This window comes from Cetorhinus maximus, chromosome 32, assembly GCF_964194155.1.
Source record: "Cetorhinus maximus chromosome 32, sCetMax3.hap1.1, whole genome shotgun sequence".
NCBI lineage: Eukaryota > Metazoa > Chordata > Chondrichthyes > Lamniformes > Cetorhinidae > Cetorhinus > Cetorhinus maximus.
In genome coordinates, this window is record NC_135910.1 from 16,474,760 (window position 1) to 16,500,641 (window position 25,882).

At 46.9% G+C, this 25,882-nt stretch overlaps 1 protein-coding gene across 2 annotated transcripts in view; it reads left to right on the forward strand.

The window, feature by feature from the left end:
* The first annotated feature begins 285 nt into the window (after positions 1-285).
* Positions 286-25,882, forward strand: part of map3k10 (mitogen-activated protein kinase kinase kinase 10) — a 58,033-nt gene continuing 32,436 nt past the window's right edge. For both annotated transcript variants that reach the window (XM_078533143.1, XM_078533144.1), the window contains exon 1: positions 286-1,465. In XM_078533143.1, the coding sequence (XP_078389269.1) occupies positions 622-1,465 (844 nt within the window). In that variant the 5' untranslated portion in view covers positions 286-621. The remainder of the gene's footprint in view (positions 1,466-25,882) is intronic.

Here is a 25,882-nt window from a genome sequence, read left to right on the forward strand (position 1 = left end):
TAAACTATTAAACTGAAATCATTCTTTCTAATATGTTAACTGAAGGCACAATAAAGATGTGTAATCATTAATATTCCCCCAGCAGCAAAGAGCCCGCCCTCCTCCTCCCCCATTGGCGGACCGGTCAGGGAATGGAATCCGCTGATTGGGCCAATCAGTGCGACGTCGACGTCGGCGTGGCTGGCACCCCCCCCTCCCTCACAGATCGGGCGGCGCCCGCTGCACTCTGGGAGTCGTAGTTTCCTGTGCTGCCTCCCCCTAGCGTCAGAGGCGGGGGCGGGGACTACAACCCCCAGCGAGCGCCGCGCGGCTGCGCATTGTGCCGGCTCGGCTGGAACAGCTGAGATTGTGACAATCCGGAGAGAGAAACTGACACAGGGAGAGAGCGAGCCCGGGGAAATCTTTCAACGCGGAAGTAGTGGCCCTTTAATTCTTTATTTTTCAGGAGGAGAAATGGTATTTTAGGGAATAATGCAAAGCCAAGCGGATTGTGAAAAGAAAATTAATTACTCTGTAAAAAGAAGAGCCCTTTGCAGGGACATTTTAACGACAGAGACAGGGAGAGCAATGCCAGCTTTTCATTAAACAGCCCCAGCACCCAATGGCCAGCCTGGTATATGGATGCACAAGCCAGGGTTTTCTGCAATGGAGCCAGCGGCAATGAGTTACACCGAGTCCCCAGCAGCAGAGGCTGCCACTTGCAATGGGGACCATCAGGAGTCTCCCTCCATCCCGTCTCCTGGAGGCTGCCAGCTCCTGCTGCCGCCTCCTCCTCCGCCACCACCACCACCACCTCCTCCTCTTCCTCCTCCTGCCCCCGGCTCCCGCAGCTTCTGGACGGCCGTGTTCGACTACGAGTCCACGGCTGACGAGGAGCTGACCCTCCGCCGGGGGGACCTGGTGGAGCTGCTTTCCAAGGACTCGCACGTCTCCGGGGACGAGGGCTGGTGGACGGGCAAGATCCAGGACAAGGTGGGCATCTTCCCCAGCAACTATGTCAGCAGCCACCCGGCTTACAGCGGCTTCCAGGGCAGCGAGGACTACCCCCTGCCCCCGGTCATCGACTTCAACGAGCTGCTGCTGGAGGAGATCATCGGGGTGGGCGGCTTCGGCAAGGTTTACAAAGGCGTCTGGGGACGGGACGAGGTGGCCGTCAAAGCGGCACGGCAAGATCCCGACGAGGACATCAGTGTGACGGCCGAGAACGTCCGCAAGGAGGCCAAGCTCTTCGGCATGCTGAGGCATCCCAACATCATCCTGCTGAAGGGGGTTTGCCTGAAGGAGCCCAACTTGTGTCTGGTCATGGAGTATGCCCGAGGAGGGGCCTTAAACCGAGCCCTGGCTGGCCGGAAGGTCCCTCCTCATGTCCTGGTCAATTGGGCTGTTCAGATCGCCAGAGGAATGAACTACCTCCACAATGAAGCTGTTGTTTCAGTCATTCACCGGGACCTTAAATCCAGCAACAGTAAGTAGAGAAAGCAGCATTATACTTCGAGTCTGGGGAGGCTGCAGTGTTAGTTACACAGAAAGGGCGTTTGAACAGCGAGTCATTGGTTACACCTAGTTAGAAACACTGGAGTATACTAGCTGGACACATAACTTTTCTTTTCCCCTTGTATTTTTAAAAAATTTGGTCTTGGGACATACAAGAACACGAGAATTAGGAGCAGGAAGAGGCCATTCAGCCCCTCGAACCTGCTCCGCCATTCAATAAGATCATGGCTGATACGATTGTGGTCTCTCAACTCCACTCTCCTGTCTGCCCCCCAATTACCCACTCCCTTGTTGATCAAAAATCTAACAGCCTTGAATATATTCAGCAACCCAGCCTCCAATGTGTGCAGTTTTGGTCTCCTTGTTTAAGGAAGGATGTAAATGTGTTGGAGGTGGTTCAGAGGAGGTTTACTAGATTGGTACCTGGAATGAGTGGGTTGTCTTATGAGGAAAGGTCAGACAAACTGGGCTTGTTTCCACTGGAGTTTAGAAGAGTGAGGGGTGATTTGACTGAAGTATATAAGATCCTGAACGGCCTTGACAAGGTGGACATGGAAAGGATGATTCCTCTTGTGGGTGAGTTCAGAACCAGGGGGCACTGTTTTAAAATTAGGGGTTGCTCTTATAGGACAGAGATGAGGAGAATTTTTTCTCTTTGAGGGTTGTGCGACTTCAGAACTCTCTGCCTCAGAAGGCGGGGTCATTGTATATTTTTGAGGCGTAGTAGATAGATCTTTGTTAGGCAAGGGAATCAAAGGTTATCAGGGGCAGATGGGAATGTGGAATTCGAAACACGATCAGATCAGCCATGACCTTATTGAATGGCGGAGCAGGCTCAAAGGGTCAAATGGCCTACACCTGATCCTATTTCTTAAGTTCACTGCTCTCTAGGGGAGAGAATTCCACAGACTAACGGCCCTCAGAAGAAATGCCTCCTCATGCGATCCCTTATTTTTAAACTGACCCCTCTCAACATTCATCCTGTCAAAATCCCCTCAGGATCTTATGTTTCAATAAGATTACCTCTCATTCTTCTAAATTCCATTGGATACAGACCCAACCTGCTCAACCTTTCCTATATAAGATAACTTCTTCATTATCATCTAAGACCGCATTAGGGGTAGAAACATTTAATGCCTGTCCAAAGTTGCCCTGAGTACAGCTGGGTGTCTTTCTAAGCCACATCAGAGGGCACTAAGTGTTAAACATGTACTGTTGACCAGCCACATGTAGGCCAGACAGGGAAAAGTGCCAACGTGCCTTCGTTGGATCTGACTATTTTCATGGTCAAGTTCCCTAGTGTGAGTGGACAGAGTGCCAGAGATGAGAGAGTTCAGTTATGTGGAGAGATTGGAAGGGCCGACATTGTCTTTCTTAGAGAAGGGAAGATCAGAGGTGTTCAACATTCTGCGATCTGGATAGGCAGAAACTGTTTCCACTGCAGGAGAGGCAGTAACTAAAAGGCAAAGATATGAGATTATTAGCCAAAGAACTAGAGGGAGAGATGAAGAGAGATATTTTTATGCAGCGAGTTGTGATCTGGAAGGCGATGTTTGAAAGGAAGCAGTTTCAATAATAACTTTCAAGAGGAATTGGATAAACACTTGAAAAGGAAACATTTGCAGGGCTGTGTGGAAAGAGCAGAGGGGATGAGAATAACTAGATAGGCCTTTGAAAGAGCTAGCACAAGCACAATGAGCCGAATGGCCTTCCACCATACTGTAGAGTTCTATATTTTAATATTCTAAATTTTAATCTTGTTCCTCCTTCAGTAACCATTCTATCTCGGATCAGCCAACTGCCTACTTCAGCAGTAGAGTGCCTTAAAATAATTGTCCTTCCCTATGGGGAAATATCTGATGTTCATTCTGAGCAACTAACTTGTGATCAAATGAGCCTGACAAGTGGTCACATGTCACCCGACTATCATTTTATTGTAGTTTCAAAAATAAATGAAGACTCCTTCCAAACCCATGACCTCCCCCACCTAGAAGGACAAGGGCAGCAGATAGATGGGAACACCACCACCTGCAAGTTCCTCTCCAAGCCACTCACCACCCTGACTTGGAAATATGTCATCGTTCCTTCGCTGTCACTGGGTCAAAATCCTGGAACTCCCTCCCTAACAGCACTGTGGGTGTATCTACACCACATGGACTGCAGCGGCTCAAGAAGGCAGCTCACCACCACCTTCTCAAAGCTGATAAGGGATGGGCGCTAAGCGCTGGCCTAGTCAGCAATGTCCACATCCCATGAAAGAATAAATACCTGTTTAAAATAAAACTCGCTACTACTTGGATTTTGGGTAGCCCAGTGCGTTCAGCGAGGGACTCCACTCCTGAAAGCTCGTGGTTCAAATCAATCCTGGTTTGGTTTCCCCCTAATCTCTATGGTTCCAGGGTAGTTAAAATAAGTAACTGGAATATAGAGGAATGGGGGAGGTGGGGGGCAGATTTGATTGAGGTTCTTAGGAATTTTAAAATTCATTGATAACTTGAATAGAAACATTTTCTGTTGGGAAAGTCTAGGAAAGGGGTTTCAACATTAATGAGAGCCACAACATTCAGGAGTGAAATTAGGGGACAATTTCATCTCACAATGAGTGGCAGAAGTGTGGACCTCTCTCCCACAAAAAAAGCGTAGATGCTAGCTCAATAACTTAAAATCTGATTTTTTCTTTCTAGATGGGTAGATAGTTTTTAAAAAGCCTTGCATTTCTCTAGCGCCTTTCACAACCTCAGGACATCCCCTAGTGCTTTACAGCCATTGAAGCACTTTTTGAAGTGTAGTCACTGTTGTAATGTTGGAAATGTGGCAGCCAATTTAAGCACAGTAAGCTCCCACAAACAGCAACGTGATAATGATCAGTTGATCTGTTTTTGTGATGTTGATTGGGGAATAAACATTGGCCAGGACATCGGGGAGAACTCCCTCTGCTTTTCTTCAAAATAGTGCCATGGGATCTTTTACATCCACCTGATAGGGCCTCATTTCAACATCTCATCTGAAAGAATGACATCTCCTACGGTGCAGCACTCCCTCAGTGCTGCATTGAGAGTGTCATATTTGAATGTTGTGCTCAAATCCTTCAATGGGACTTGAATCCACAACCTACTGATTCAGAGGTGGGTGTGCTATCCACTGAGCCATGGTTGACATTGAGTGAGGATAAATATTAGCCTTAATTTCATTGAAATCAGGATAGGCTTGAGGGGCTGAATAGCCTCCTCCTAGTCCCACATAATAGGAAAGCAGAAGACAGAGAGATTTTACTCATTGACACTCTGACATTCAATGGAAATAGGATCAACACTTCGTCCAAAGGGCATTTAGACAAATGACCTCTGGAAGTCTACTGCTTTCTCTGTAGCTTTACTTCATTGTATCGAAATTTCCTTTAAAGCACAGGCAGAAGGACTTCTCAGTGGCTCAGTTGGTAAATTTGCTGCTGTTTGGGGTATAGAACCTAGAGGGTGTGTCACTCAGTGTTTGCATCAAGCACTCCCAGTTCAGAGAGAGAAGGATGGAGCTCCGAAAACAACTCTTAAACCTGATCTTAGAAAATCGCCTTGACCTAGCCTTTGCCACATTTCTGTACCTTGGAGCATCTTCTAGTTGTCAAATTGGTGCCAAATTACTAGCAATCATGTGCTTTAGGTGACAGACATAAAGAACTGGGTCAATACTGTCCTAAACTCACTCTACACAGAATCCTGAGATGAGATTCAGTTGGCATGAGATTCAAAGCAGTTCCTAATAAATATAGTTTCCTTGTGAATACATATTTTCTAATGTTACACTCTATGAATCAGATTTAATGTACCCATATTACAAATTCTCACATGTTATACTGAGGCATAGGTTCCCCCCAACTGCACATATTTTGACGCACAACACAGGTTGTGTTGGCCTTTGTAAGCCGCCACCTCCTAGTGCGTGCGAGATTTCTGTTCCAACAGTGAATAAAACTCAGATTGATCATTAAATGATTGGATCAACAACTAGAGTACGTTCATAAAGTAATACATGACATTTACAGCAGAGAAACAGGCATTTGGCCCAGCTGGTCTATGCTGGTGTTTACGTTCCACACAAGCCTCCTCCCACTCCTCTTCATCCTCCCTATCAGCATATCCTTCAATCCTTGCCCCCTCGTTTATCCAGCTTCCCCTTAAATGTACCTATACTATTCACCTCAACCACTCCCTGTGGTAGTGAGTGCCACATTCTCACCACTCTCTAGGTAAAGGGGCTTTTCCTGAATTCCCCACTGGATTTCTTAGCGACTACCTTATATCTATAGCCCAGAGTTCTGGTTTTGCCCTACAATTGGAAACTTCTCTCCATCTACCCTATCAAACCCTTTCATAATTTGAAAGACTTCTGCAGGTCATCCCTCAGTCTTCTGTTTTCTAGAGAAAAGAGTCACAGCCTGTTCTACCTTTCCTGATAGTTATAACCTCCCAGTTTTTGTAATTTCTTGTAAATCCTTTTTGTGACTTTACCTGCAAGTCTATAACCTTTTAATAATATGGAGCACTGAACGATGACTGTAGCAAGGCATCACATGAGGCCTGTACAGAGGCTTGAGGATAAGATGAGTGCTGAGTGGGATGAGATAAGTTTGGCGAAATATGTGAATTTTGAGTATAGTCTTAATGAAGGAGAGAAGGGCTGGAGAGAATTCCAGGAAGTCAGGCATGGGTTGCTGAAGACATGACTGCTGAGGATAGGATGAAGAGGCAGGCTAGAGTTGTGCCAGAGGTCAGGGAGAGGTTAAAGGTGATGGGGGCGGGCAGGTGAGTGGGTGGGGGGGATGGAGGGAGTGCAAGGATGTGGAGGAATTTAAAGGCAAGGAAAATAAACCAAGCTTTGGATTGGCATTTTAGTTGGATCCTAATGCATGGAATAGGAAAATTCAACCAAATCAATTCTCCAGGTGAAATCTATACAGGAACTTTATAATTGGATGCAATATTTCACAATTAAATATCTTGTTTAAAAGCTGAACTTTTGTACAGTGCAGAAATATAACTCAATAGATCAGCAACTTTACAAAGCACCTTTAAAGTAAAACATCCCGAGGTGCTTCACGGCAGCGTTATCAAACAAAATTTGACACTGAGCTGCAATGAGGTGATATTTGGACAGGTGATCGAAAGCTTAGTCGAAGAGGTCGGTTTTAAAAAGCATCTTGAAGGAGGAGAGAGAGAGGTGGAGAGGTTTAGGGAAGGAATTTCAGCGTTTAGGGCCCAGGTAGCCAATGGTGGAGTGAGGACTGGGGATACACAACAGGCCAGAATCAGAAACGGCACAGAGATCTTGACATTTGTGGGTCTGGATGAGATTACAGAGATAGGGAGGGTGAGGCCATGGAAGAACTTGAGAACAGGGATGAGAATTTTAAATTTAAGTTTGAGGCATTGCCAAACTAGGAGCCAATATAGATCAACAGGCACACGGGGATGGGTGAACTAGACATGGTGCGAGTGCGTAATATTTGAAAAATACACTGGAGAATTAACATCTGGTGGACGAGTGTGCTTTTGGTGAATATTTAAGCTGTTGTCGCTAATTGTGCTTTAGCCCCCTTCATCCCTGAGCCTGCAGTGTGGAATCCAGCTCAGTGCTTGGGGTGTCCTAATGGGTTCCCGCTGTGAAACAGCAAATTGTTTGATTTCACTGGCTTGGGAATCTCAAGTGCTTGTCCCAGTGGCATCGGTGAATATCAGGATATAGAAACATATGACACAGAAGGAGGCCATTCAGCCCATCACGCCTGTGCTGGCTCTTTGAAAAATTTAGTCCCACTGCCCCTGCTCTTTCCCCATAGCCCTGCAAATTTTCCTCCTCAGCTGTCTATCCAACTCCCCTCTGAAAGTTCCTATTGAACCTGCTTCCACTGCCCTTTCAGCCAGTGCATTCCGATCACAGCAACTTGCTGCATTAACATCTGGTCGATGTTGGTACACAGTCTCCAGATTTAGGAATGTACGGACCACTTATCTTGTGGCACAGTGGGTAGTGTCCCTGCCCTTCAGCCAGAAGCTCTTGGTTCAAGTCCCACTCCAGGACTTGATGGCCAAGGAGGGTGTGTTCATAACACAGCCAAACAGGTTGGGTATCAACCTGCAAATCCTTCCAACACACACCAATGACCAGGAGAGATTCCTGGTCAGCCGTGTGATGGAAAGAATGTTGGAGCCTCTACCATCACTATCCATAGCTCCAGGCTATAACACATGTTAAAAGCACATGTTGCCACAGCAACTCCGGCTCCCTGAGTGACGTATAACCTACTACCCCACAGAGCACTTGAAATATGGAGTCTCTGATCCCTGTATTACCTTCATCTGGAATTCTCAATGCAAGAGACCCAAGCCACACTTTTCCCAGTTTCATTGTCTTGGTTTTGTAAGTCCACATCATTTGCAGGATCACTTGGCTCCTGAAAGCATCCTATAGAATGTCTCAAGAGAGTTATGTTTGGCTGTGTGTGGATTTTTACCTGCCACGTTAATTAAAAAAAAAATTGATGGAATATTTGACAGCGGGTTCCATCGCGCATTGCTTTGAAACATGATATTTCAAATGTTTACATACAAAGCAGCCTCCTGACAAATGTCCGGAGCTACATCACCATCACGTTCAATGTTTTCCTCCATCGCTGCAATTGCTTCTTGTAGGACAATCGGGCTGTGATGATACGGTTGGATTTGTGAAGTTTGCCACAGTTCATTGACTGCTGTAGAAAGATCTCCCATCTGGCGTAATTGTCACCCGGTTGGGTTAAATGTTTTCACAAAACAGCAACAATTCCCATCTGAGCTTCCTGCAACCTTAATAGTTAACCACTAATTAACTGAGTGCCATTCCCTACAAAGAATTTCACGGATGAAGGTCAGGTTAAACACTGTTGGATAGTTTCACTTAAGGTCATCCCTTTCTGCTTGATACTTCCCTTGTCATTATAACTCTGTGCATTACTTGATATATAATGGAATATTCTGAGACTTACCATAAGCAAAGAGGTGGTAGCTATGGCTCAGCGGGTAGCGCTCTTTTCTGTCAGTTAGAAAATTGTGGGTTCAAATCCGACTCAAGCCTTCAACAGGAATTCCGGGCTCGCACTCTCTAGTGCCAGTGAGGGGGTGCGACACTGTCTGAGGTGCTGAGTTTCAGATGAGAAATTAAAGCAGGATCATGTCCTCCCTCTGGGGTGGATGTATAAGAACCCATTTTTCACTATTTCAAGGAAGAGCAGGGGAGTTCTCCCGAATGCTCTGGTCAATGCTTATCCCTCAACCAACATCACTAATAGGGGGGGTATAGTCTCAAAATTAGAGCCAGGCCTTTCTAGGAGTGAAATTAGGGAACATTTCTACACAAAAAAAAAGTGGTAGAAGATTGGAGCTCTCTTCTGCAAATTACTAGATCAATTCTTAATTTTAAATCTGAGATTGATAGAGTTTGACAAAGGCATTAAGGGATATAGGGAAAAGGTGGGTACATGGAGTTAGGTCACTGGCCATGATCTCGTTGAATGGTGGAACAGGATCGAGGGGCTAAATGGCCTCCTCCTGTTCCTATGTTCCCCTAAGTCACTGAAGAGTTAAAGATTTCACCTATGGGATGTAACTTGGCCATAAAATGGGTTTTGTCAGTCTCAGGCCATTTAATTCAGTTCCCTCACTATAATACTGTCCTTAACAAACACAGAACCACCTGGAAAAACTCAGCAGGTCTGGCAGCATCGGTGGAGAAGAAAAGAGCTGACGTTTCGGGTCCACATGACCCTTCAACAGAACTGAAGTATAGTTAGGAGAGGGGTGAAATATAAGCTGGTTTAAGGTGGGGGGGTGGGGGAGAGAGAAGTTGAGGGTGGGGTGGTTGTGGGGACAAGCAAGAAGTGATAGGAGCAGATAATCAAAAGATGTCACAGACAAAAGGATCAAAGAGGTGTTGAAGGTGGTGATATTATCTAAGAAAAGTGCTAATTAAGAATGGATGGCAGGACACTCAAGGTACAGCTCTAGTGGGGGTGGGGTGGGGACAATACTGTCCTTGTTTGGTAATAAGGGGAGATGGTGATGTAGCGGTAATATGACTGGATTAGTTATCCAGAGCCTAAGGCTTTAGAGACATTCAAATCCTACCATGGAAGCTGTTGGAATTTAAATTCAATTAATAAAATCTGGAATTGAAAGCTAGCCTCAGTAATAGTGACCATGAAACTATCATCGATTGTTAGAAAAACCCATCTGGTTCACTAATGTCCTTTTAGGGAAGGAAATCTGCCATTCTTACCCGGTCTGGCCTACATGTGACTCCAGACCCACAGCAATGTGGTTGACTCTTTACTGCTCTCTGCAATGACATAGCAAGCCTCTCAGTTCAAGGGCGATTGGGGATGGGCAACAAATGCTGGCCTTGCCAATGACACCCATATCCGATGAAAGAATAAAGAAAAAAATAATAAAGGGGCCTTAAAAGAGTAAATAGAGAGAACCTGTTTCCATTGGCAGGAGTGTCGGTAACCAGAGGACATTGGATAAGTAGTTGTTTGGTAGTACAGAGCTCGAATATTGCTGGAAAAAAAGACATGTTGAAGCTTTTCATCTTGCACTCATCAGGACACTTTGCAAGAAACCAATACAAGGGGAAAACAACAATTTATACTTTGTGTGAAGAGGCTGCTGATTGGTTGGCAAGTGGCATTGCCATGGAGAATGCACCAGTGATGGTGACTGAGTTAACTGCCAAACATTGGTTGAAATTTAAACCAGGCAGCTTGACCCTGATTGGTATAAATTGTTGTCTTCCCCTTATATTGGTCATGCTGAATGGATTGTCCATCTCGGCCTCTGCCAGAGGTCCCCAGCATCATGGATGCCAGTCTTCAGCCAATTCGATTCACTCCACGTGATATCAAGAAATGGCTGAAGGCACTGGATACTGCAAAGGCCATGGGCCCTGACAGAAGACTTGTGCTCCAGAACTTGTCGCACCCCTAGCCAAACTGTTCAGTACAGCTACAACACTGGCATCTACCTGACTAGGTGGAAGATTGCCCAGGGTACGTCCTGTACATACAAAGCAGGACAAATCCAGCCAATTACTGTCCCATCAGTCTACCCTCAATCATCAGTAAAGTAATGGAAGGGGTCATCAACAGTGCTATCAAGCGGCACTTGCTTAGTAATAACCTGCTCACTGACGCCCAGTTTGGGTTCCGCCAGGACCACTCAGCCCTTGACCTCATTACAGCCTTGGTTCAAACATGGACAAAACAGCTGAACTCCAGAGGTGAGGTGAGAGTGACTGTCCTTGACATCAAGGCCGCATTTGACCGAGTGTGGCATCAAGGAGCCCTAGCAAAACTGGAGTCAATGGGAATCGAGGGGAAACTCTCCCCTGGTTGGAGTCATACCTAGCACAAAGGAAGATGGTTGTGGTTGTTGGAGGTCACTCATCTCAGCTCCAGGACATCACTGCAGGAGTTCCTCAGGGTAGTGTCCTCGGCCCAACCATCTTCAGCTGCTTCATCAATGACCTTCCTTACATCATAAGGTCAGAAGTGGGGATGTTCACTGATGGTTGCACAATGTTCAGCACCATTCGCGACTCCTCAGATACTGAAGCAGTCCATGTCCAAATGCAGCAAGACCTGGACAATATCCAGGCTTGGGCTGACAAGTGGCAAGTAACATTTGTGCAACACAAGTGTCAGGCAATGACCATCTCCAACAAGAGAGAATCTAACCATCGCCCTTGATGTTCAATGGCATTACCATTGCTGAATCCCCCACTGTCAACATCCTGAGGGCTACCATTGACCAGAAACTGAACTGCACTAGCCATATAAATACTGTGGCTACAAGAGCAGGTCAGAGGCAAGGAATCCTGTGACGAGAAACTCACCTCCAGACTCCCCAAAGCCTGTCCACCATCTACAAGGCACAAGTCAGGAGTGTGATGGAATATTCTCCACTTGCCTGGATGAGTACAACTCCCACAGCACTCAAGAAGCTTGACACCATCCAGGACAAAGTAGCCCACTTGATTGGCACCACATCCACAGACTTTCACTCCCAACACCACCGACGCACAGTAGCAGCAGTGTGTACCATCTGCAAGATGCACTGCAGGAATTCACCAAGACCCCTTCAACAGCGCCTTCCAAACCCAGGACCACTACCATCTAGAAGGACAAGGGCAGCAGATAGATGGGAACACCACCACCTGGAAGTTCCCCTCCAAGTCACTCACCATCCTGACTTGGAAATATATCACCGTTCCTTCACTGTTGCTGGGTCAAAATCTTGGAACTCCTTCCCTAACAGCACTGTGGGTGTACCTACACCACATGGACTGCAGCAGTTCAAGAAGACAGCTCACCACCACCTTCTCAAGGGGCAATTAGAGATGGGCAACAAATGCTGGCCCAGCCAGCGATGCCCACATCCTGTGAATGAATAAAAAAAAAAAAATTGGTATTCTTGTGAAGTGTCCTGATGAATGCAAGACAAAACGCTTTGACATGTCTCTTTTCTCAGCAATACATTTGATAAGATTGGGAAAATTAGGGAAAAAATCCAATTGTTTTTGAACTAATTGGATAACTTTTTCAAGGAACTGATGAGCACAATGGACTGAATGGCCTCCTTCTGTGCTGTATGATTCTCTAAATTAGGGCTCTCGTTCAGGGAAGTCACAGGTGCTGACACTGGTTATAGAAAAGAAAAACTTGCATTTATGTAGCACCTTTCGTGACCTCAGGACACCCCAAAGCAGTTTACAGCCAATGAAATACTTTTTGAAGTGTAGTCACTGTTGTAAAGTATGAAACAAGGCAGCCAATTTGCATACAGCAAGCTCCCAGACATGACAGTATGATAATGAACAGATCACCTGTTTCAGTTGACGTTGGCTGAGGGAGGCCAAGACATTGGCCAAGACATCAGAGAGAACTCCCCTGGTCATCTTCAAAATAGTGGCCGTGGGATCTTTTTGCGCCCACCAGAAAGGGCAGAAGGGATCTCGGTTTACCATCTCCTCTGAAAGGCATGAACTTAGCTAGTTCTTTGCCGGAGAGATGAACAATGTTGTGTCTGCCTCGACCATGAGCACATCACAAGCGGGAGTTCCATGCAGCGCCACACACCGAGGTCAGAGATCTGTGATGCTCGACATCATCTTTCCTCCAAGCATTCTGTTGAGTTTTACCATTTTCAAAGGGTTGGAGTTTCACTCAAAGTGACAAGTTGTTTCAGTTCTCTGGGGGCCAGGGAGAATTTCACTGTGGGATGGGCTGGTATTATTAAATCAAAACTGGTAATTCAATAAATCATCACTCAACAATCGGGGAGGCAATGGCGTAGCAGTATTGACTCTGGACTAATAATCCAGAGACTCAGGGTAATGCTCTGGGGACCCGGGTTCAAATCCTGCAGATGGTGGAATTTGAGTTCAATAAAAATCTGGAATTAAAAGTCTGATCATGGAACTATTGTCGATTGTTGTAAAAACCTACCTGGTTCTCTAATGGGAAGGAAATCAGCTGTCCTTACCTTGTCTGGACTACATGTGACTCCAGACCCTGGTTGACTCTTAAATGCCCTCTCAACAAGAGGGCAATTTGGGAGGGGCAATAAATGCTGGCCTAGCCAGCAACACCCACATGAAAGAATAATATTTTAAAAATCGCACAATAGGAAGTGTGGAACACAGGCTGAAGCTTCAACCAGAGTAAACTCCGTTACAGCTGAGTCCATGTGGAACAGAACCCGTGATATACAATTTTCACACTTGTGATGGGAGTGTTTACACAGAGACACCCACGCTCTGTGTGCGTGGTTCATGATTATCCACTCGTATGATTCAAGATAGTTTGTCGTATCTCTCTTCACTTTCATTTACCTCTTCTGCCCCTCCCTCCTGTACGACTGGGATGGAGTGAGCTATAATCCCTCCACTCGGTGGGAACATGTGGAACACCACCACGTGGAAGCTGCCTGCTTAGTTAGTGAGAGACTGCATGTGTCTTGTGTGCCTGTCCTGTGCATGTGCATGTGTACCTTGTGCACACGATGTGTCTGGTGTCATTGTCTTGTGCATGTCTGTGTGTGTGGCTGCATGCACATCTGGTACATGTGTCTCATACACCTGTGTGCCTTTTGTGCACTTGTCTGTGTCTATCTATGTATGTATGTTTGTACATGTGTTTAGCATGCCTATGTGTCAGCGTATGCATGAACAAAACGAAAGAGAATCACAGCAATCAGTCTGGGTAATGTTGACTTTTAGTCTTTAACAATGAAAATGCCTGGGATAATTTGGCAGAGTTACTAGTGATTTGGGTAACTGCCGAGCGCCATGTTTTTTTTGGCGGCTGATCTCTGAGCTAGATGACAACCGAATGTTAATCTTAGACACTCCTTTTAACTACATTTATTTCAGAATTGAATTTGAAACTGATTGTGCTTTAAGACCTTGGGTTTCAGATTATACCCAGTTGGGGGTTAATAAATAAACAGGGAATCGGTGGCAGAGTTGAAACTCGGACTGTTGCTTGGCTAGGGTATAAAAAGTCCCACGGCACTATTTGAAAAGAAAGCGAGAGTGTCCTCTCCCCGGTGTCGTGACAATATTTATTGCTGAAGCAACACGTGGCTGATACCTGTCATCTATCTCCCTGCTGTCTGCTGGTGCTGAATGGTTGGGACACAACAGATGTTGTTTTCTTATGGGTCAGCCGTGATTCTGTGGGTAGCATTTTGACCTCTTGAGCTCCAGTCCCTCTCCAGAGACAGGAGCACATAATCCAGGCGGACACTCCCACTGAGGACCGAGGGAGTGCTGCGCTGTCAGAGGTACCGCCTTCCCAAGGAGCTGTTAAACTGCGGCTCTGTCTGCCCCCTCGGGTTGATGTAAATGATCCCGTGGTGTTATAGAACAGCAGGGGAGCTCTCCCTGGTGTCCTGGCCAATATTTATCTCTCAATCGACATCGCTATAAAGAGATTATCTGGTCGTTATCACATTGCTGTTGGTGGGTGCTTGCTGTGTGCAAATTGACTGTTGCAATTCCTACTTTGCAACAGTGACTCCAAAGAAATACTTCATTGGTTTTGAAGCTCTTTAGGATTCCCTGAGGTCATGAGTGATGCTATATAAATGCAAGACATTCTTTTTGATAAAAATGCCATATATTATCCATGAGGATTAAGATAAAATAGAAATATACCTGCAAGGGTTTAAATTGTTATCTAATTACAGGTACATTCATTTCGATCAGCTAAGTGAGTAATTTCAGTGTGTAGCCTGAGAAATGCACACTTGTAACTTAATATCAATGATGAAACATTAAACAGCTCCCTCAGTCAGACTGAAATCAAGACTCGTTGCTCAGCTCCTGATGTAACCCATTTGTCCCCAGGTTTTGGAGCTGTGAAATTAACTCTAACTCTGTCGGGTAAGGATTTCGAGGGATATGGAACAAAGATAGGTAAATGGAGTAGAGCTACAGAACAACCATGCTCTAACTGAATGGTAGAATGGGCTGGAGGGGCTGAAGGGCCTCCTCCTGTTCCTTCCTCTTCACACGAGCGGGTTTAGTTTTAAAACCCGAGTTTCATGTCAGATCGCTGGTGTTTTATTTCATCTCCCCAGATCGTGTGTGAGCCATGGTTCTTAAAACTTGACTCTTGAAACAAAGACTCGCATTTATATAGCAATTTTCACAACCACAGGATGCCCCAAAGCGTTTTGCAGCCAGTGAAGTACTTTTTTGAAGTGCAGTCACTGTTGTAATGTAGAAAGGACGGCAGTCAATTTGTGCACAGAAAGATCCCACGAACAGCAATGTGATTGTGACCAGATAATCTGTTTTGGTAAGATTTGATTGAGGGGTAACTCCCCTGCTCCTTGGAATAGTTCAGTCCACCTGAGAGGGCAGACAAGGCCTCAGCTTAATGCCTCAGTAGAAAGATGACACCATTGACAGTCCTAGTGCAGTACTGAGGGAGTACTGCACTGTCAGTCTTGATTTTTGTGCTCAAGTCCTGGAGTAAGACTTGAACCTGGAACGTCGTGACTCGGGCAAGAGTGCCACCCATGGAGCCCTGGCTGAGTCAAAAGGTGGTGGGTTCAAGTCCCACTTCAGAACTTGAGCACAAAACTCTAGAATGACACACCCGCAGTTCAGTACTGAGGGAGTGCTGCACAGTCAGAGGTGCTGTCTTTGAGATGAGACATGAAACCAAACCCCGCCTGCCCCGCAGATGGACATAAAAGATCCCGCGGCAAAAAAGAGCAAAGGAGTTCTCTCTCTGGTGTCCTGGCCAAATGTATTCTTCAATTAACATCACAAAAACAGGCGACCTGGTCATTATCATCTTGCTGTTTGTGGGAGCTTGCTGTGCGCAAATTGGTTGCCACATTTCCTACATTGCATCAGTGACTACACTTCAAAGAAGAAAAGCACTCAATCGGCCGTAGAAGACCTTGGGACATCCAGTGGTCATGAAAGGCGCTATGTAAATGCAAGTCTGTTCTTTTTTAAAAACTTTTTAACCGTTAAAGTTAGGATGTTTGGGCGAATCTAATGAGCCACACATTAAAGGTGTGGTGAGGCAAAGATTAGATAACACCTGGGAAATATTAATGGGAGTTGGCATCAGTTTTATATTGGAAAGCATGAAAGGGGTGTTTTGTGATAAGTGGTTATGACTCTGTCTATAAACACCCCAAGTGGCGTTGTATAACGATGTGTAACATCCATTGTTCATGGCAATTCCTGACTCCTGAAGTTGACGGAGGATTGTGAGTGGCTGTCACAATATTGGGAAGGCAGTCATGAGAGAGATGTTTGGATGACATGGAAACAGTGGCCAAAATTTGTTTCATGGGATGTGGGCAAGGCCAGCATTTGTTGCCCATCCGTAAATGCCCTTGTTAGGTCTTTCTGAGGGTAGTTAAGAGTTAAGCACATTGCTGGTTCTGAAGTCACATGTGGACCAGGCCAGGTAAGGATAGCAGATTCCCTAAGGGACATTAGTGAATCAGATAGGTTTTTACAACAATCGACAATAGTTTCATGGTCACCCTCACTGAGACTAGCTTCATATTCCAGATTTATTAATTGAATTTAAATTCCACCAGCTGCTGTGGTGGGATTTGAGCCCGTGACCCCGGACATTAGCCTGGGAGCCTCCGGATTACTAGTCCAGTGACGTTACCACTATGCTACCGTCACCCCTTATTTAGTGGGAAGTGGGCGGGAGCCTGAAGAATTGAAAAGGGTTTGAGAAAGCTGTAAGGGAATGGGGGGGGCCAAGTGTTTTTGCATTGAGCTGGCACAAGTGCAATGGGCCGAATGCCCTCCTGCTCAGTAGGGACGATCCATTTGCCTTAGCAGAGGGGGGGTCAGAAACCCAGGTCACATAGATTGATAGAAGGATTTGAGGAGAGACAAAACATTATTTTTTTCACCCAGAGGGTGCTGGGGTCTGGAACTCCCTGCCTGAAGGGGCGGTAGAGGCAGAAACACTCACCACATTTAAAAATCACTTGGGTGTCTGGTTGAAGAGCTGTGACTGGCTGCAGGCCGAGGCTACGGATGAGGGTTGGGTCGGCCGGCACAGACATAATGGGCTGAATGGCCCCTTTCCTATGTCGTGAATTTTCTATGTTCTTTTCTATCTTCCATGGTACTATGTATAGTAGCGTCAATTTATTTTATTGCTCAAGACACCAGCCCTTTAATTGCCTCCTGGGACCTTTTTAAAGGAAAACTACAGGGGCCGGATAACAAATCCCATTCTACACGGTAACTTGGTGAAGTTTGTGATGGGATTCTAGGCCAGGTCATATTAATAGTCTGAATCTGAGCTTTAATCAGAGCAAATATCAATATTGCAAACATGGAGAGCTGATAACACTCTCAGGCTGGAATACATTCACAAGTGTTTATATCTTTATTTGCTTATCCAAGTTACTCTCTCCCTATTCGGACATCACTAGTTGCTCGCTAGTGTCTCTTAACCTCTAGATCCCCATAAGGTGTCATTAATGCACTCTGGGGTGGGGAGGGAAATGTACTTTGTCCTGACTTTCTTTGGGAAGAAAGAGAAACTTGAGCTAAGAGCCTAGGCTGACACTCCCAGCGCAGTACCGAGCGAGTGCTGCATTGTCTGAGGTGCCCTCTTTTGGGCGGGACATAAAAACGAGGCCCCCAGCTCTCAAGTGGATGTAAATTCCCACGGCCGCTATATTTGGAAAAGAGCAGGGGAGTTCTCCCCGATGTCCTGGTCAATATTTATCCCTCAACCTCACAAAAAAAAAAGGACAGATAATCTGGTGATTATCACGCTGCCGTTTGTGGGAGCTTGCTGTGCGCAAATTGGCTGCTGCGTTTCCTACATTATAACAGTGACTGTGCCTCAAAAAAGTATTTCCTTGCCTCTGGGATCTTCTAAAGCAAAAAGAGCTTTGAGGTTGTGACAGGCGCTACAGAAACGCAGGTCTTCCTTTTGTTTGCTTGGCAGGTTTTTAAGGAGTTTTTTTTTAATTGTGAAGAATCTCCCCTTTTGCCCAGTCAGGGCTGCATTGCTCAAGGCAGAGTCAACAGCTCAGGGATCTCAGTCAGTCTAGATCTTGTGGCTCAAGTCTCTGGGTTGGGACTTGAGTTCACAACCTTCTCGCTCGGGCGAGCGTGTTCCCACTGAGCCACAGATGACGCCTGTAACAGAAACCCTACAAAAACCAAATTAGTCCCCCGAAAGGTCCATAAATCTCCTTTTTTGTTCATTGTTCACTACATTTATGCTGCTCCTTGTTCCTGACCGGACTTTTCTCACCGAAGCATCAGGCCTGTGTCTTTGAACTCGTCCTTTTGGTTGGCGGGACCCGCGGGAGGGAGAATTTTGTGTTTGTCCAATACATCGGCCACATGTGGCTACCCGGGAAATCCAGATGTGGGAAATGACCTTTCCTGATATTAGTAAATTTACAAATGAGCGGTGGCTTCCACCCATTGAGCCTCTGTATTGGCTGCGTGTGTGTGTGTGTGTGTGTGTGTGTGAACGCTAAGCTTTTTATCATGTTTGTTGGTGAGATGAAAGGTGGAGTGGTCTTCTGGTTTGATGTGAACCTTTTACTACTTCCTTGGTTACCGAATGGTGGATGTTTGTTAAGTAAATATATCAGTTGTTAAGCACCTTTACCTGTATTGTGTGAGTGCACTGGAGGCGTTTTCACTAAAATGAGTCCATGTGGCTACAAAGCCAGCTGGTGAGAGACGCTGTGTTAGTTATAAAGGATTATGACTGAGGAATCTTTCCAAAGTGTGCAAAATCTCTGCAATGAAATAGTGATAGTGAGCCCTGCTGATGGCTCTGCAGTTGAACTGAGTCCTCCCTCTGCAGTGTGGGGTAGCTCACCGCCTCCTGCCATGTTCGGAGCGGGTGGTGATGCAGGGAAGGGCGGATGTGAGGAGCAGGCCCCTGACAACAGGACTGAAGCACCTGGAGGCCACAGGGGGCTCTAAGAGGGCAGGTTCGTGTCATCCGATAGGGTCAAGAGGAACCCGCAGAGAGTCACCGCGCTGTGAGGGAGGGGAGAAGTGAAGGCGCCCCATACAGGTACAGTGTAGACCAGGGCCTCAGACAGACGCACAGCAGGATAGCCTGAGGCAAGGCACACTCTGCTTCAGGAAATAAACCGAAAGAGCTCCTTCTGTTTGTTCTTGTGGAATGAGGGAGTGGAGCAGGATTCTCCGGCTGGTTGTTCACATTTCATTTGGGCTGGCACTGTGCTGACCTGTCACATCTTAAACCAACCAACTGGATGGCACCTTAGACTGGTGATGGAGTAACTTATAAACCCTGGCATGTTAAAGCCAACCTCCTTCCTCTGTGGGTCTCTCTCTCTCTCTCTCAGTATCTCTCTCTCTCTCTCCCTGGCTATCTCTCTCTCTCTCTCTCCCTGGCTGCCTCTGGCTCTCTCTCGCTCTCTCCCTGGCTGTCTCTGGCCCTCTCTCTCCCTGGCTGCCTCTGGCTCTCTCTCACTCTCTCCCTGGCTGGCTCTCTCTCACTCTCTCCCTGGCTGTCTCTCTCTCACTCTCTCCCTGGCTGTCTCTCTCTCTCTCTCTCTCTGTCTGTCTCTCTCTCTCTCTCTCCCTGGCTGTCTCTCTCTCACTCTCTCCCTGGCTGTCTCTCTCTCACTCTCTCCCTGGCTGTCTCTCTCTCACTCTCTCCCTGGCTGTCTCTGGCTCGCTCTCTCTCTGGCTGTCTCTCTCTCTCTCTCGCTCTCTCTCTGGCTGTCTCTCTCTCTCTCTCTGGCTGTCTCTCTGGCTGTCTCTCTCTCTCTCTCTCTCACTCTCTCTCCCTGACTGTCTCTCTCACTCTCTCTCTGGCTGTCTCTCTCACTCTCTCTCCCTGACTGTCTCTGGCTCTCTCTCGCTCTCCTCATTTACTTTTCAAATCTCAGTTTATACCGGCTGATGTTGGTGTCTCCCAACTCTGCTCCTGCCTCAGCTCATCTGCTGCTGAAACTGGCGTCCATTCTCCTGTCACCTCCAGCCTCGACTATTCTAATGGATTCCTGTCCAGCCTCGCACTTTTCACCCTTGGTAAACTCTGCTGTCCGTATCCTAACTCTCACCCAGCCCCACTGACCCATTAGTCCTGCCCTCGCTGACATACACTGGCTCCCTTTCCAGCAACGCCTCAGATTTAAAATTCTCATCCTTGTTTTCAAACCTCTCCATGCCTCACCCCTCCCTATCTCTCCAATCTCCTCCAGCCTCACAACCCGTCTGCGCTCCTCCAATTCTGGCCTCTTGATGATCTTCATCATTCCACCGTTGGCAGCCGTGGGCGTTTCAGCTGGCAGGACCCAGCACTCAGACTCCCTTAATCCCGAGACCTCGCCACCTCTCTCTCTCCAGAGACAGCTGTGGCTCAGCGGGTAGCGCACTCGCCTCTGAGGCAGTGGGTTAAGAGTTCAAATCCCACCCCAGACACTTGAGCAGAAAGGTTTTGGTGGCCAGCCCGGTGCAGTACTGAGGGAGTGCTACACGGCCGAGGTACTGCCTTTCGGATGAAACATTAAACCGAGGCTCCATCTGCCCCCTCATATAGACATAAGAGATGGCGTGGCACTATTTGAAAGAAAAGTAGGGGAGAGTTCTCTTCGCTATTTATCCCTCAACGTCACTAAAACTGATTATCTGGTCATTATCACATTGCTGTTTGCGGGATCTTGCTGTGTGCAAATTGGCTGCCACATTTCCTACATTACAACAGTGACTACACTTCAAAAAGTACTTCATTGGTTGTAAGACGCTTGAGACATCCCTGGGTCATGAAAGTTGCTGTACAAGTGCAAGAATTTCCGTTTTCTTCCCTCAAAGGTGCTAAAATTACCTCTTTTATCAAGCTTTTGGTCATCTGTCCTGGTGCTCAGTGTCAACTGTGTAGCATTTGCTTTAGGGTAGCTGCCAATCACTGCCTCCCATATTGTATATACTATCTGCCCCTCCTCCACACTGCCCAGATTAGGTGCCCCTCCCCCACTCGCTACTGTTCCAGTGCCCTCCTCACTCAATGAGTCCTCAGTTCAAGCCCCCCCCCACCCCCCCACATTGGCTTTCTTACTTTTCGTTCAAAACTGATAGGCCATGTCGCACCCAACAGCTCACACAGAACCGTACAATGACCTCGAGTGAATAATGCAAACATACTTGTGCACACAGTTCTAACTGGCAGCACGCCAAGCTTCCTCATGACTTGGGCAGCTGCCAACATCACTGCCAATCATTGAAATATTCTGAATTCTCAGCCTTGAGTCTGCAGGACAGTGCCAGGGCTCGATGACCTTTCCTCCAAAAGGTCATCGAGCCCTGGAGACTGGACCCGATCCTGGTTTATGTGGGATCTTGCTGTGTGCAAATGGGACATCCTCCTGAGGTCATCAAAGTTGCAAGACTTTCTTTTCCACTCTCTCCCTCCCCTCACTCTGCTCAAAGGCACTGAATCCTCCCTGGCAGAGGCTATATATTTCATATTGGAACCCCAGGCTCCATCAGGATATTCGACTGCAACGGCATCTGGTCCCTGCTCACTATCCACATAGCTCACACTTCCTGGCAGGTGCCTGACCAGGAACTGGAACCTCAGGCTAGTTTCTCCCTCCTCTCTCTCAATAAGGGGAATGAAGACCATTGGCAGCATCCCAGTTGTCCTGGTGAGATCTATTAACACCGAGGGTCATGTAGCCGCACTGGGCCCCATAAGGAATGTGCTGGGAAACCAGAACAACCCAGGGCTGCTCCTGGAGGGACATTGGCAGTGAGTACAAAAAGGTCAAAGGGTAATTCCGTGCCAAATAAACAGCTCTCAGCTATGGAAACTTCTAGAACATCCATTTCAACTTTTGCACAACATCTAATTAGGTAGAAACAAAATCTGTGTCAAGACAACTCAATTATTGCAAGTTGTAGACTAAAATGACCAATTTAATAGGTTGCTAGGGGAGGAATAATTATTGGTGACGTGTCAAAGTCCCTGAGCTGTATATAACTTCGGTTGAGGGTTTAAAGTTCAACAGGGTCCAATCTCTCTGATTACAAAGATTGGAATTTCCTTATCACAACCATTACTAACCTCCTGTCCTCTCACAATCACGGTTAGTCCAGAATAATCTGTGCTTTTGAACAGTGGGCTGATTAAAAATTGGCAAAAGAATCGGTATAAAGGTGAAGATAGATGAAGTTGTGAAAGACAGAAAGACTTAAATTTATGTAGCGCCTTTCGCAGCCTCAGAACATTCCAAAGAGCTGGAAAGCCGATAAAGCACTGTTGTAATGTCAGGAATGTACCAGCCAATTTTGTGCACAGCAAGCTCCCACAAACAGCATATGTGATAATGACCAGATAATCAGTTTTAATGATGTTGAAGAATAAATATTAACCCCAGGAGCCTGAGAACTCACCCTGCTCTTCAAAATAGTGCCAGGGGGTTTTTTACGTTGACGCGAGAGGGCAGATGGGTGGGGGGCCCTCAGTTTAACATCTCATCCGAAAGACAGCATCTCTGACAATGCAGCATTCCCTCAGTATTGTACTGGGGTGTCAGCCTTAAGTTGCTGTCCTTGGGTCCTGGAGTGGGACTTGAACCCAGAACCTTTTGACTCCGAGTTGAGAGACTCTGCCAGGGCTGGGGAGTGCCCTAGTGGAAATTTTAACCCCTCACGTACAAGGAAGAATCAGAAAATGTACCAGGATCAGTCCCTGGTGTTGATGCCTCCACAGACCACCACATGGCCCATTGGAATGGGGGGGGGAGGGGAAGGTATCCTGCCCACATGGGAAGAATGATTGATTGTTCGAGGGCGTGGGTAGGGGCTGGGGGGAGGCTGAAGGTATATGCTACACCAAAGCCATAATGGGCCCCTGCCACTTAGATGCAAGTTTGGGTGCACTACGCTTCTGGGCCTCCCACACTTGCTGCTGGAGGACCCCTGCAGAGACTGTGTGACGGGGAAACTTACCTGCCAGACAGAAAGATGCGGGTTGCAACATCATCTTGGAACGCATGGGGCTACTGCGCTCTACCTAGTTTTGTCCTGTTTTTATTTTTTAAAGTAGGCATTGGACCTGGTGACTGCTCCATTCCCCTCCGGCACTTGGTCCAAAGTGTCACTTTTTATATATATATGTATAAAAAAAATATATATAGATTATCTGCTTATTTATCACATTGCTGTTTTTGGGATCTTGCTGTGCCCAGGTTGGCAGCCGCGTTTCCTACATTGAAAGGGCGACTGCACTTCGAAAGTGTGAAGTGCTTCCAGGTGGCCTGGGCTCTGCGGAGGGCGCGACAGAATGTTCGCTCCTCCTTCTGCTTCCCTTTGTCCCAGTGTGTCCTTCACCCTGACCCCTGACCCCAGGCCCCTCCTGCCTTGATGCCTGTGTGGACCCAAAAGCTTTTTGCCCTTCTTGATCCCTGATGTGATCAGCTGCGGATGCACACCGACACAAGGAAAGACCTGCATTTATATAGTGCCTTTCGCAACCTCAGGATGTCCCGGTGAGCCCTGCAGTCACTGTTGTAATGTAGAAAATGCAACAGCTTGGCGAGGTACGTGAGGGATTGGGGCTTGGTGGGGGGGAGGTGCATCGAGGGCGGAATCCCCAGCAGCATTGATAGAGCGAGACTACTTCCTCTTGGTGGGAAGAGAACAAAAGGCAGAACCTTTAATATTCGGGCCAGGCCATTTAGGGGAGGGATGTTAGGAAGCACTGCTTCATGCAAAGGGGAGTGTTAATCTGGAACTCCCTCTGGAAATGCTGTTGAAGCTGGGGGTCAATTGGAAATTTCAAAACTGAGATTGGTAGATTTCTGTTGTTAGGGAAGGGGATGGAGTGTTACGGAAGCAAGGCGGGTCGACGAAGTTAAGATCTGATTGAATGGCCGAAGAGGCTCAAGGTGGTGAAGCAGCTCCTCCTGTCCCTGATAACATAATAAGGACGTGAAGGCATCAGTGAGGGTGCAGAAAAGATTCACCAGAATGGCCCAGGGATGGGGAACTACCATGACATGGACAGGCTGGAGAAGCTGGAACTGTTCTCCTTGGAGAAGAGAAGGTTGAGAGGAGATTTGCTCGAGGTGTTCAAAATCATGAGGGGCCTGGAGAGAGTAGATAGGGAGAAACTGTTCCCATTGGTCGAAGGCTCGAGAACCAAAGGGCACAGATTTAAGGTGATTTGGCAAAAGAAGCAATGGCAACATCAGAAACTTCTTCACCCACTATCAACACCATGGATGACCAGAAACTGAACTGGACCAGCCACATAAATGCTGTGGCTACAAGAGCAGGTTAGAGGCTGGGAATTCTGTGGCAAGTAACTCACTACCTGAATCCCCAAAGCCTGTCCACCATCTACAAGGCACAAGTCAGGAGTGTGATGGAATACTCTCCACTTGCCTGGATGAGCGCAGCTCCAACAACACTCAAGAAGCTCGACACCATCCAGGACAAAGCAGCCCCACTTGATTGGCATCCCATTTACAAACATTCACTCCCTCTACCACCGATGCACAGTAGCAGCAGTGTGTGTACCATCTACAAGATGCACTGCAGCAACTCCCCAAGGCTCCTTCGACAGCATCTTCCAAACCCATGACCTCTACCACCTAGATGGACAAGGGCAGCAGATAGATGGGAACACCACCACCTTCAAGTTCCCCTCCAAGCCACTCACCATCCTGACTTGGAAATATATCGCTGTTCCTTCACTGTTGCTGGGTCAAAATTCTGGAACTCCCTCTCTAACAGCACTGTGGGTATCTACACCACATGGACTGCAGCGGTTCAAGAAGTTGGTTCACCACCACCTTCTCAAGGGCAATCAGGGATGGGCAATAATAATGTTGGCCTAACCAGGGACACCCACATCCCATGAATGAATGAAAAAGAGCGGTTGGGATCTGGAACATCAGCCTGTGTGTGTGGTGTAGGCAGATTCAATGGAGGACTTCAAAGCTGAATTGGGATCATTACCTGAAGAGGAAACATTTGCAGGGTTACAGGAAAAAGGCGGGCGAGTGGAACTAGGCAAGTTGCAGAAAGCTGTGGGACACGATGGGCCGAATGGCCTCCCTCTGCTTTTAACTGCTTTATGATTCTCTTTTAAAATGATCGAGGAAAATGTGGAGCAAGTTTGCATGTACACGTTTTTGCAGATGAGGCCTAGCTTTTGAGGCTTAGGTGTTCCAGTTAGTGAAGGATGTGAGTGGGCTGGGCGCTCTGTAACAAGGAACTCAGGGCCCTGGTTTTGGTTCAGTGTTACAGGAATTTTCATACCTCTTGGAATCTGTCCAGCTCGCTTGAATGTGGCACTTGATCCCTGAAAACAATTTGCATAAATACAAACATGTGCAGCCTGGAGTTCTTTGTGAGACAAACATTGTATTTGTTTAGTGCAGTATAGGGGGTTTTGTCTTTATTTCTCTGCACTGGCCTTTGCTGAGTTTTACTCACAACCAAACAATACACACACAATGAAAAAAAGCTTGACCCTTTCTCTGCCAATCTCTACCAAGATTCTGGCCGACTGACATAAATTCAAATTCACCTGGAGTCGAATCCAAAAGCCTCTGGGGATGTCAGGTATAGAAAGCAGGATGTAACATCCTGTGTGTGCACCCAAAAAGGAGTTAGTCACACTATCGAAGAACGAGTTAGGATCATGTGATAATAGACTGTGACGTTTTTGGTAGAATTTATTTTAATCATTCATGGAATGTGAGCATCGTTCATTCCTAATAGCCCTTGAGGAGATGGTGGTGAGCGGCCTTCTTGAACTGCTGCAGTCCCTGTGGTG